The 13,123-nt window shown below is 47.6% G+C and overlaps 1 protein-coding gene across 12 annotated transcripts in view; it reads left to right on the forward strand.

The window, feature by feature from the left end:
- syne1b (spectrin repeat containing, nuclear envelope 1b) overlaps positions 1 to 13,123 on the forward strand; it is an 834,787-nt gene that overhangs the window by 674,758 nt on the left and 146,906 nt on the right. For all 12 annotated transcript variants that reach the window (XM_085981815.1, XM_085981811.1, XM_085981814.1 and 9 more), the window contains 2 exons: positions 2,359 to 2,484; positions 2,701 to 2,856. In XM_085981815.1, the coding sequence (XP_085837941.1) occupies positions 2,359 to 2,484; positions 2,701 to 2,856 (282 nt within the window). The remainder of the gene's footprint in view (positions 1 to 2,358; positions 2,485 to 2,700; positions 2,857 to 13,123) is intronic.

Raw genomic sequence — 13,123 nt, forward strand, 5'->3', positions numbered from 1 at the left:
CACAATCCCCCTGTCTGATTTCTATGCCTACATCATCCATCTCCATAGTGAACACAGATGCAAAATATTCATTTAAAACCTCACCCACATCTTCCAGCTCGACACACAGATTGCCACTTTGGTCCCTAATGGGCCCTATTCTTTCCCGGGTTATCCTCTTGCCCTGAATATACTTATAAAACACCTTGGGATTTTCCTTTATTTTGCCCGCCAGTGTTTTTTCATGCCCCCTCTTCGCTCTCCTAATTTCTTTTTTAAGTACCCCCCTGCACTTTCTATACTCCTCTAGGGCTTCCACTGTTTTTACTCCTTTGTATCTGCCAAAAGCCTCCCTCTTTTTCCTAATCCATTCTTGTATATCCCTCGACATCCAGGGTTCCCTGGCCTTGTTGGTCCCACCCTTGACCTTTATGGGAACATGTTTCTATACCCCGGAATATTGAGCTGCCAGTCCTGCCCCTCCCTCAACCATGTCTCTGTGATAGCAACAATATCATACTCCCATGTGTTCATCAACACCTTCAATTCATCTGTCTTACTCGGAAGACTCCTTGCATTAAAATAAATGCATTCAGCCTTGCCATACTCCCTTGTGCCATTACATATTTGCTCTGCCTTCCAGTCTGACTTGTTTTTTCCTCTATATTTGGCTGTGCATCACCCCCTACTATAGCTCCACTCCGTATCCTATCCCCCTGCCAAGTTAGTTTAAACCCCCCCAACAGTACTAGCAAACCTCCCCGCAAGGATGTTGGTCCTGTTCTGGTTCAAGTGCAACCCGTCTGACTTGTACAGGTCCCACCTTCCCCAGAAGCAGACCCAGTGATCCAGGAAACTAAAGCCCTCCCTCCTGCACCAACTGTTTAGCCACGCATTCATCTGCTCTATCCTCCTATTCCTATACTCACTAACACGTGGCACCGCGAGTAATCCAGAGATTACAACCTTTGAGGTCCTGCTTTTTAATCTGCTACCTAGCTCCCTAAATTCTTGTTGCAGGACCTCATCTCTCTTTCTAGCTATGTCGAGTGCTCCCCCCGGCCCCTCAAGGAAGCCCCTGGCCTCCCCTCTGCCAATTGTGGCCTCTCTCTCGCTCGCCCCCTCCCCCCCCGCTGTGATCACTGACCTCAACATCTGCCCTTCCAGCCCCGATGGCCGTTCTCTCTCCCCAAGCCCCGATCACGGACTTTCCCCCACCCCAGCCCCAATTACTGACCACTTTATACCGCAACCACAGCCTCCCCTCCCCCACCCCAGCCCCAGCCCCGAATGCCGACCTTCCCCAACCCTTCAGATCGCTGGGAACCGTCCCCAAGGGTCCACCGCTGCAGCCTCCTGCTGCTGGTGTTCTTGCCCAGCAGTTGGCCAAGCTGTCAAGCTGGTGGGTCCTCTAATTCATTGTGAGCAATGGCACAAGAGTGCTGCTAGTATTGAACTACTAATTGAAATGCTTGTGTGTGTGTGCCAGCCCCAATTGACAACATGTTACCTTGCTAACTAAACACCAAACCCCTGCAGTAGGCCTGATTAATGTTAGGCCAGTTGGTTTGGGATTTGAACAAAATCAGCTTTTTATTTATTTATTCGCTTATGGGATCTGGGCGTTACTGGCAAGGCCAGCATTTATTGCCCATCCCTAGTTGCCCTTGAGAAGTTGGTGGTGAGCCGCCTTCTTGAATCGCTGCAGTCCGTGTGGTAATGGTATTCCCACAGTGCTGTTAGGGAGGGAGTTCCAGGATTTTGACCCTGCGACGATGAAGGATCGGCGATATACTTCCAAGTCAGGATGGTGTGTGACTTGAAGGGGATCTTGGAGGTGGTGGTGTTCCCATGCGCCTGCTGCCCTCGTCCTTCTAGCTGGTAGAGGTCGCGGGTTTGGGAGGTGCTGCCGAAGAAGCTTTGGCGAGTTGCTGCAGTTCATCTTGTAGATGGTACACACTGCAGCCACGGTACGCTGGTTGTGGAGGGAGTGAATGTTTAAGGTGGTGGATGGGGTGCCAATCAAGCGGGCTACTTTGTCCTGGATGGTGTCGAGCTTCTTGAGTGTTGTTGGAGCTGCACTCATCCAGGCAAGTGGAGAGTATTCCATCACATTTATTAAAAAAAAGACACAACCATACTAAAATGCCCGGTGCATTCTGTCTCCTGTGTGAGGTGCCAAGCAGGCTGGGACTTCTCCCCCTTAAATACTGCATTATGTTTTGGCCAACACAGCACAGACAGCTTATTGATTGAGCGCTCTCCCTCTGCAATCCCTTTGAGCAAGAGTGTGGTTTAGCTGAGATTTACCGTTCTCCCATACACGCTGAATTGATCCTTTTAAAAGTTTCTAATTGATATCATTGATCCCTTTTCAAGGACTGGGAGCGATGCGAGAAAGGAATCGGAGATTCCCTGGCCAAGCTGAGGACTTTCAAGAAAAAGCTTTCACAGCCGCTGCCTGACCATCACGATGAGCTACACACGGAACAGATCAGATGCATGGTTAAGTTATATTTTCTGTTTCATTTAGTCTGAATATTTTATCACCAACGTTATTGTAAAAACATAAACTCTCTGCAGTTCCTGTCCAGCCAGCTGACCTATTAGCTGCTAAAGCGAACTTGATAATGCTCAAGTGTAAAAACACCCGCTGGCTGTGCTTTCTGTGCTGGTATCATATCAGATCTCAATGAAAATGGTTTAACTTTCTCGCTGCAGGAACTAGAAAGCTCCTTCGGAGGGTGGACTGATGACCTTGCCCGCCTCTCCTTTCTGAAGGAGACACTGTCCAGCTACATTCGCGCTGACGATATTTCGATCCTGCAGGAACGGATTGAACTGCTACACAGGCAGTGGGATGAGCTGTGCTATCAGGTAAGAGCATTGCTCCTAACTGCGACCCTCATCTCCTGCCGGTGTATCGGTCCCTCCCCGCCGCTGCTATGTGTGTGTTCATTAACATCTCCATTCAGCTCTCTTAACAGTGTCACCTTATTCAGTGACAACACAATAATGTATCGTTTTAACTGCTTGAAGTTTGCATTCGATTCCTTTTCGTACCTTCTGTAAATTCAGTTCATTTATTGTTCTTACTGTGTTCACTGTGAATGTCATTACGTGAATGCCAATAATGACCAACTCTTGTACAGTACCACAGACGACGGTCTTAGCGCTGTTTTCTGTCCTGTTTAAATCACGTGAAATTTCTATCTGCTAATGTGCAGAGAGTGGAGCCTGAACTTTCTACATCTCTAATCAGAACATGTCCTAACTTAGGTCATACCTGACAGCTGTTATGTATTTTTTTATCTTTAGATGTTTTTTGCTGGTTCTGAAGCTCAGACCATTCCAGTGTGCATTTACCTGTCTAGTATTGAGGTAATAGCCGTGGCTGAATTGGTATTTTCGCCTCTGAGTCAGAAGGTCGTGGGTTCAAGTCCCACTCCAGAGACTTGAGCACATAAACCAGGCTGACACTCCAGTGCAGTACTGAGGGAGCGCTGCACTGTTGGTGGTGATGTCTTTCGGATGAGGCGTTCAATTGAGGCCCCGTCTGCTCTCTCAGGTGAATGTAAAATATCCCATTTGTAGAAGAGCAGGGGAGTTCCCCCCGGTGTCCTGGCCAATATTTATCCATCAACCAACACCACCAAAATCAGATCAGAAGGTCATGGGTTCAAGTCGCACTCCAGAGACTTCCGCATATCACACAGAATCACAGAAACCCCACAGTGCAGATAGAGGCCATTTCGGCCCATCGAGCCTGCACCGACACATATCCCACCCGATCCCCGTAACCCCTACACCAACACATATCCCACCCTATCCCCGTAACCCCACGTATTTAATCCCCCTAACACTAAGGTCAATTTATCATAGCCAATCAACCTAACCCGCACATCTTTGGACTGTGGGAGGAAACCGGAGCACCCGGAGGAAACCCACGCAAACATGGGGAGAATGTGCAAACTCCACACAGACAGTCACCCGAGGCCGGATTCGAACCCGGGTCCCTGGCGCTGTGAGGCAACAGTGCTAACCACTTATGCCACCGTGCTGCCCCATAAACCTCAATTATCTGGACATTTATCTCGTTGCTGTTTGTGGGATCTTGCTGTGCGTAAATTGGCTGTCACGTTTCCTACATTACAGCAGTGTTAGAGTTCAAAAGTAATTAATTCGCTGTAAAGTGCTTCGGGATGATCTTGAGATCATGAAAGGCGCAAGAGAAATGCAAGTTCTTTCTTAATATGCAGTGAGACGAGGGATCAAACAGAATACCTCCATAATATTGGCTTTTGGTGATATCATGTGCCCTCGGTGATCTTCTTGGCTTTGGAAGACCACCCGCTGAGTCCCTCTGGCCTATCTATCTCTGATGGCTTGAGACGGACCACCCAATTCTAACAAGGCAGGCTGAGAAATAGTTTCTAAGAAATGAAAAACAAATTTAAATAGGTGTCTCTGTCAAACTCAAAACCTAGTTATGTGTAGAATGCTCCCCAGTCATATGCTGACATTGAATTTTCTAATCAAATAAGAATGTCACTTTGCACGCCACTCACATTTGCTTTGTAAATTGCAAGCCCCCGTACGTACATGTGGCAGGTCATTTGAGGAGGAGCAGGGAGTTCTCCCGGTCTCCTGGCCAGCATTCCTGCCTCAAGCAATATCCCCAAAAACAGGTTAGCTGGCCATTTATCTCATTTGTTGTTTGTGAGCCCTTGCTGTGTGCAAATTGGCTGTGTCAAGACTTAAATCTACCTTGTTTGAGAGCTCCTTAACAATTAGCCGTTTGGACAAAATATTAAGCAATAGCCAGCAGGTTAATTAGCATCCATCGAGAGAACACAAGTCAGTCAATGTTTCAGGCCTGGGTCCCTTCCCCCGAACTGGAGGATATGACAGAGGAGCAGCATCTAAAAAGGAACAGAACAAGGGGTGTTGAGTCTGTATGTCCCAGTTATGTTTAGGATCAATCACTGGACACAGACAACAAGAATAACTTTTAACAGGTCTTTACTATTCGAAGGTCAGGGCTGAACTGCCCAGCAAATCCTTGCACAACACTTATATACTGGTGTGGTCACCACCGGTATTACAGTATTACAGTATACAGCAGCCAAGAGAAAGTAGTACATCTCTTAAGGTAGTTCTCTTAAGGTGGAACAGGTTACATACACCACAATCCTCCCTTTTTAGCTTAACAGTTATATCCCCATTTAACATAACATAATAACATATATATATACAACTTCATGCAAAACAGTTCAAAGATTCAGTCTCTGAGGAGGCCTCCTGATTCGAGTTGGATAACGCCTTTCAGGGGTCTCTGATTCTCGTTGCTGGGGTGACTCATCTAGTTGGTCTCTTATGGATTGGACATCATCATCATCAGGTACATTCACTTCTGAGGTAGATGCTTCAGGTTCACTAACTTCTTTCACGGTTGTCTCTGCTGTAACCATGGGTTCGACCCTTGTTCTCGATTCTACCAGTTGGTCAGCATGACGCCGTATTACATTTTCACCAATATCTACCGTGTACATCAGGGGTCCTTGTCTGGCCCGAATTGTTCCAGATTGCCATTTCTCGTTTTTATAGTCCCGGGCTAACACTGGTTGTCCTATTTCGAAACTCCGAGTGGTCTTGTTATTTATATGCTGGAACTGTTTGTTTTCAACTTCCCTCCACACATTTGGTTTTAACAAGTCCAACCTGGACCGCAACCTCCTGTTGTAGAACATCATGGCAGGACTTTGGTTTGTCACTGCATGAGTGGCGTTTCGATATGCCAGTAGGAATTTGTCCACCTTGTGTTGTAGTGGAACCTGATCTTCGCTCATGGCCTTTATTGCTTTTTTAAACATTTGTACAAATCTCTCGGCCAACCCGTTTGTAGCCGGATGATATGGGGCAGAGGTATAATGTTTCACCCCATTCTTCTTCATGAATCTCTGGAATTCTTCTGACACGAACTGCAGTCCGTTGTCTGAACATATTTGTTCTGGCAATCCATTTCTCGCAAATATCGTTCTTAACACCGCGATCGTCTTTTCCGAGGTAGTGGGTCGTCATCTTAATCACTTCTGGCCATTTAGAATGTGCGTCCACCGCAATTAAAAACATGGAGTCCATGAAAGGACCAGCAAAGTCAATATGTACACGTTGCCATGGGGTTGAAGGCCATTCCCATGGATGCAGCGGTGCAATCGGAGGTGCATTTTGCACTTTTTGGCACCCTGAGCAGCTTTTCGTCAGCTCCTCTATCTGTTGGTCGATACCCGGCCACCACACATAAGCCCTAGCAAGGCTTTTCATCTTGACTCCCCCCATATGACCTTCATGCAGTTCCTTTAGAACTCTCTCTCTTAACTTAGGAGGAATAATCACCCTTGTTCCATACATCAATGTTCCTTGACAGACGGACAGCTGTTCTCGTCTTGCTGAGAATGCCGGTAACAGTGGATCACCATGTGCTGGCCATCCCTTCACTGTCACTTCGTAGACCCTGGACAGTGTCGGGTCGTTCCTGGTTTCTCTTTCAATACTTGCATTGGTGACTGGTAAACATTCGATGATGGTCGAGTGAAATAACTCAACAGGGTCAACCGTCGGTGCCTCCTCCTCTATAGGTAGTGGCAGGCGCGACAGCCCATCAGCATTACCATGCTGCTTTGTACCTTTGAATTCTATCTGATATTGATGTGCCCCTAGGAAAAGGGACCATCTCTGGAGTCTCTGTGCTGTCATCACCGAAACACCCTTCTTAGGGTTAAAAATGGATACCAACGGCTGGTGGTCTGTCAGAAGCGTAAACTTTTGGCCCTGCAGGTAATGATTAAACTTCTTTACTCCCCACACAAGGCTGAGAGCCTCCCTATCTATCTGAGCATAGTTGCGCTCAGCGGAGGTCAATGATCTGGATGCGAACGCAACTGGCCTCTCCTGGCCATTTGGCAACTTGTGTGAGAGTACTGCCCCAATACCATATGGAGAAGCATCACAAGCCAAACGAATAGGCAGCGTTGGGTTGAAGTGAGCCAACACTTCCTCTGAGGTGATCAATGCCTTGCTTTCGCGAAAGGCCCTCTTACAGTCCTCGCTCCACTTCCATGGTACTCCCTTCTGCAAAAGAGCGTTCAGCGGGCGCAGCACCGTGGATAAATTTGGCAGAAACTTATGGTAATAGTTAATCAACCCTAGAAACGACCTCAATTGGGATACATTATCCGGAGCAGGAGCCTTCACAACGGCTTCGATCTTGTCAGGAGACTTATGAAGCCCCTCCTGGTCAATGACATGACCACAGTACGAGACCCGCTTCTGAAAGAATTCACATTTCTGGCGATTAACTGGAAAACCATATTCTTTCAATCTGGTGAGCACCAGTTCCAAGTTTGCAAGGTGTTCCTCGTCATCATCTCCTGTAATCAGAATATTGTCCAGGTAACATTGTGTACCTGGAATTCCCTGTAATACCTGCTCCATGGCCCTCTGCCAAATTGCTGGAGCCGATGCCACTCCAAAAACCAGTCTATTATACCGGTACAAGCCTCTATGCGTGTTGATCGTGAGATACTGGCGTGACTCTTCCTCAACTTCCATCTGTAAGTACGCCTGCGCCAGGTCTATCTTGGTGAAGTGTTTCCCGCCAGACAACGAAGCGAAGATATCCTCAATCCGTGGAAGCGGATACTGCACCGTGTGAAGCACCGGATTAACAGTGATCTTGAAATCACCACAGATGCGAACCTTCCCCGGTTCCCCCGGCTTGTTGCTCGATGAACGCTTCATGACTGGGACAATGGGCGTGGCCCACTCACTCCAGTCTACCTTAGACAGTACTCCTGAACGTTCTAGCCCTTCCAGCTCAGCTTCCACAGCAGGTCGTATTGCATAAGGTACCGGTCTGGCTTTGAAGAATTTCGGGTTTGCATGTTCTTCAACCTTAATGTTTGCCGTAATTCCTCTCAGTGTTCCCAGTCCTTGTTGGAACACCTCTTTAGCATCGTCCAATATTCTGGACAATCGTTTAGGTTTGACATCTTTTGTACCGGAATCTACCGTTAGTGCTTTTAAGGAATGCCAGTCCATATTTATTTTCCTAATCCACTCCCGTCCCAGTAGTGGTGGACCTCCCTCAGGTAGCACATATAAGTCCATTCCTCGGCTTTCTTTGCCCTTGTGGACCACCTTTACCTCTATCTTCCCGATGGGGTATACTCTTTGCCCCGTGTATGTTTTTAATACAATCTCCGTATCCCGTAGGGGAATATGTGGAAATAACCTTTTGTAATCTTTCTTATTCATGACCGTCAATGCCGATCCAGTGTCCAATTCCATCTTCACTTGGACTCCTGCTATCTGAAGTGTGACCCAAATTGTTTGGAGGTCTGCTTCCTTACCAACATTGTGTACTCTTAGACTACCCAGTTCATTACTGCTGGCGTCTGAATCTGACTTCTGTTCGTTCGAACTGTTCTCTGTCACCTTGTGTACCTTTTTGTACTTTTCCTGCGGTGACTTTTTGTTGCTGGTCTTCTTTCCTGACCGGCATACTTTAGCTATGTGACCAAGCCTGCCACATTTTCTGCATTCCTGATTTTTGAACCAGCACTGGTGCTGATCGTGTGTTGTCTTTCCACAACGATAACATTTTTCTGTACTCAAGACCATTTGATTGGTGCAGAGTTCCGGTGACCGTAGCTGCATTTCTGCAGTGCCTCTTGCTGCGGCTTCTTGCGATGCTGCAATAGTGACAGCTTTATCAAGCGTAAGATCATTCTCTTCAAGCAGTCGCTTTTGTGTTCCTTCTTTTAACAATCCACACACAAATTTATCTCTCAGCGCATCTGCTAGCCCTGTCCCAAACTGACAGTACTTCGATAGCTTACGTAGTTCAATTAAAAATTCAGCGTTGCTTTCGTCTTTCAACTGCGTTCTTCTGTAAAATTTAAATCGTTCCGCTATCATCAGCGGCGTGGGGTTTAAATGATTTTTCAGGACAGTAACAATATTCGCGAAGGTCTGATCCGCCGGTTTATTTGGTGATAGAAGGTGCTTCAATAGCCCGTATGTCTTCGCCCCCATTGAGCTTAATAAGGTTAATGCTTTCTCATCATCTGGTACCTTATTTGCTTTACAATAAACTTCCATGCGTTCTACATACGTGGTCCAACCTTCGACATCACTATCAAAGGTATTAATGCTCCCATGTTTAGGCATCCTTGCAAGTTTAAAAATTTTTTTTTTTTTTTTTTAAATGGCGGCTTCCCGCGCTTGTCTTCTTCCCCCGCCTACTAAAATGGCGGCTTCCCGCGCTTGGCGGTCTTTCCCGCGCTCGTCTTCTTCCCCCCCGCCGACTACAATGGCGGATTCCCGCGTTTGCCGCCTTCCCCCGCTGGCTGCAATGGCGATTGCCTTGCTGCTGCCGTTCTCGCCTCCCCAGCGGTTCTCACTCCCCGACGCTGCTTTGCCTTGCAGCCCGGTCCTTTACACCGGCTGCGTTTGAATTCTCCGCGGCTCTCGTGCCTTAAGCTTCTCAACTCCCCGACGCTGCTTTGCCTCGCAGCCCCGCTCGCAGCCCGGTCCTGTACACCGGCTGCGTTTGAGCTCTCCGCGGCTCTCGAGCCTTAAGCTGCCCCAGTCGCTGCGCCTCTCAGCCTCGATTGCAGCCCGGCCCTTTCTACCGGCCGTGGTCGAGCTCTCCGCCCTTATTCCTCCGTTTTCCCTCCCCTACTCCACAGTCAACGCGGCCGACTTACTGCTCGTGTTGCTGATCGGCTTACCCACCACCGTGGTAGAAGGGATAATCACTGCCTGTCGCTGATGGAGGGCTTCGTGGTCAGAATTCTTTTTCTTTTTAACCCGGGTTCTCGATGCCTCCCGTGCGATGGTGCTCAGCAGGATGATGAGGGCGGATGCCTCTTCTCGACGCCCGTTTTGAGGACGAAGCTGCCTTGGATGTAAATTTGCCGCAGGGTAAGATCGGACTCGTCGCCACTGTTGAGTCTGTATGTCCCAGTTATGTTTAGGATCAATCGCTGGACACAGACAACAAGAATAACTTTTAACAGGTCTTTACTATTCGAAGGTCAGGGCTGAACTGCCCAGCAAATCCTTGCACAACACTTATATACCGGTGTGGTCACCACCGGTATTACAGTATTACAGTATACAGCAGCCAAGAGAAAGTAGTACATCTCTTAAGGTAGTTCTCTTAAGGTGGAACAGGTTACATACACCACAAGGGGAAGGTTAAAAACACAACAACACACACGACCTGGAATATGATCACACATATATCAAACTTACTACATTGTAACAGAGACTACATTTCAAAAGTACTCCAATGGCTGTAAAGCATTTTGGGACGTCCTGAGGTCATGAAAGGCACTATAGAAATGGAAGACTTTCTTTTTTTCTTTCAAATGCGTTCATTTTAAGCTGCCTCTATGCAATGCAGGATCCATGCTAGCTCACCCAACTCCTGACACATGCGTCTCTCAAAGCCGCCATCTCCCAAACTGAACCTTCCAGGATTCCCTAAGGCCCAGTGCCAGGAAGACCCAGTGTTTTGTACACCGGGACTTACCGCCTTAGAGAATCCCAGGAGTTTTAGCTTCGGGGGGAGCAGCTGGCTGCATCAGGCCTGTGTATCAGGAAATGCCAGCTCTAGCACAAGCCTTGCATAGTGTAAACCAGCTTAGCAAGGCTGCTGGAACTGTTCAGAGCAGTGCTGGATTGGGCTCATTAGCTGCTGATTTAGGAATATAGGAGCAGGAGTAGGCCATTCAGCCCCTCGCCTGTTCCGTCATTCAGTTAGATCATGGCTGATCTGTATCTTAACTCCACCTACCCGCCTTGGTTCCGTAACCCTTAATACCCTCGCCTAACATAAATCTATCAACCTCAGTTCAAGATTTCCACTACCCTTTGTGTGAAGAAGTGCTTCCTGACATCGCCCCTGAACAGCCTGGCTCTAATTTTATTCCCCCTTGTTCTGGATTCTCCAGATGAAATAGTTTCCATCTACCCTATAACACTTCAATCAGATCACCCCTTAATCTTCTATACTCAAGGGAATACAAGCCTAGTCTATGTAACCTGTCCTCATAATTTAACCCCTTTGGCCCCAGTATCATTCTGCTGCATCTGTGCTGCACCCCCTCCAAGGCCAATATATCCTTCCTGAGGTGTGGTGCCCAGAGCTGGACAGTAATCCAGATAGAGTCTAACCAGAACTTTATACAACTGTAACATAACTTCCACCCCTTTGTATACCAGCCCCCTTGAAATAAAGGCCAACATTCCACGAGCCTTTTAAATAATTTTTTGTAACTTGGCCGCTCCAAAATGTGCCTGAGCAGGGCAATAGCAGCATGATATTGTACCCCAAGTACCCGATGTTGAGACGACTTGCAGCAATTTTCTTTATTTGATGTAAATAAATGTCAGTTTGCCTCAGTGGTAACACTCATTTGTGAGTCACCAAGGTTGTGAGTTCAAGTCCCACTCCAGAGACTTGAGCACATAATCTAGGCTGACACTTCAGTGCAGTACTGATGGAGTGCTGCACTGGCCAAGGTGCCGTCTTTCAGATGAGAAGTTAAACCAAGGCCTCGTCTGCCCTCGACACTATTTCAAAGAAGAGCAGGGGCGTTCTCCCCGGTGTCCTGACTAATATTTATCCCTCAACCAACACCTAAAACCAGATGATCTAGTCATTATCATATTGCTGTTTGTGGGATCTTGCTGTGCACGAATCGGCTGCCACATTTCCCTACACTACAACAGTCACTACACTGCAAAAAGTACTTCATTAGCTGTAAAGCGCTTTGGGACATCCAGAGGTCATGAAAGACGCCATAGAAATGCAGGTCCTTTCCTTTTTATTAACATGTTTTAATCCCTCTTGAAGCTGTTTTTAGTTAATAATATTGCAACCATTCCATAAAATAACACACCACATATGATTTATGTGTTTATTCACTCTCTTGTGTTGAATGGTGTTGGTTTAATTCCTGTACTTTGGAGCTGGAACAGCCCCTGCTCCTGAATCAATAACTGGCACACAAGTCAACTTCAACAGCCAAAACTGCTAGTGAGAGTGCACTGCATGAAAGGGTGGTGGAAGCAGATTCAATAGTAACTTTCAAAAGGGAGTTGGATAAATACCTGAAAAGGAAAAGTCTGCAGGGCTATGGGAAAAGAGCAGGGGAGTGGAACTAATTGGATAGTTCTTTCAAAGAGCCGGCACAGGCACGATGGGCCAAATGGCCTCCCTCTGTGCTGTAGGATTCTATGAATGGGTTGCGACTGCTGTACGGGGGTATAATGTGCTTCTGAGCATAATCCAGATTCTGATACAAGGGCTCACTCTTCAATGGAGTGCAGATATGGAATACACACCTACTGTTTAACTGAGCCAGTGGTGACTCAGTAAAGAGCCCTCTACGATGGCCTCTAAGTCTTGATGGATGCTGAGCTACTTGTGTGATGAGCCTGGTTCCTGCTCAGCTGAATACAGCTGGGAGTGTCCCCAGTCTGGAGAAGAAGTGGATTACAGCCCATTCCATGGCTTATCAATGCTACCCAATGACCCAGCCACAAAGGTTTGGCTAACTGTTTGATCATGCAGGTAGTAGGGGTGGGTAAAAGTTGAAGTCATAGGGCTCGAATTTCCAAGCCCCGTGGAGGCGGGTTTGGAGGTGGGAGTGGGGGGAAAATTGCAGAATCTGGGGACACGAACCCTTCCCACCCCCAACCCGCCTCCATGCCCGTTTCCCAGGAGGCGGGTACCCGACCTGTGCTGGGAGCCGCCTCCCCGAGGCAGGAAGGGGATTAGTGCCAATTAACTGCCTGTTAACAGGTAGTTAACAGGCAGTTTTTGGCCTAATCCCTATTTTTAGCCCTGAAGTGTGGGCTGCCCGACGGCTCCAAACCACGTCAAGTTAGCAAGGCGGACTGTCGGGCTGAAGGGCTTGGAGGGTTCGAGATGTCCAGTGTTCAGGTGAGTGATGGGTGCATGAGTGCAAAGGTAAGTGTGTTTGGTGTGCGTAAAGTGTTTAAATAAGTTTTACTTACCTTTACTTACTAATGCAGGCTTCCTTCCTTCAGGTCTCGGGAGTCCCTCATC

Source organism: Somniosus microcephalus, chromosome 3 (assembly GCF_052327205.1).
Source record: "Somniosus microcephalus isolate GS21.2 chromosome 3, FLI_Smic_1.0, whole genome shotgun sequence".
Taxonomy (NCBI): Eukaryota; Metazoa; Chordata; class Chondrichthyes; order Squaliformes; family Somniosidae; genus Somniosus; species Somniosus microcephalus.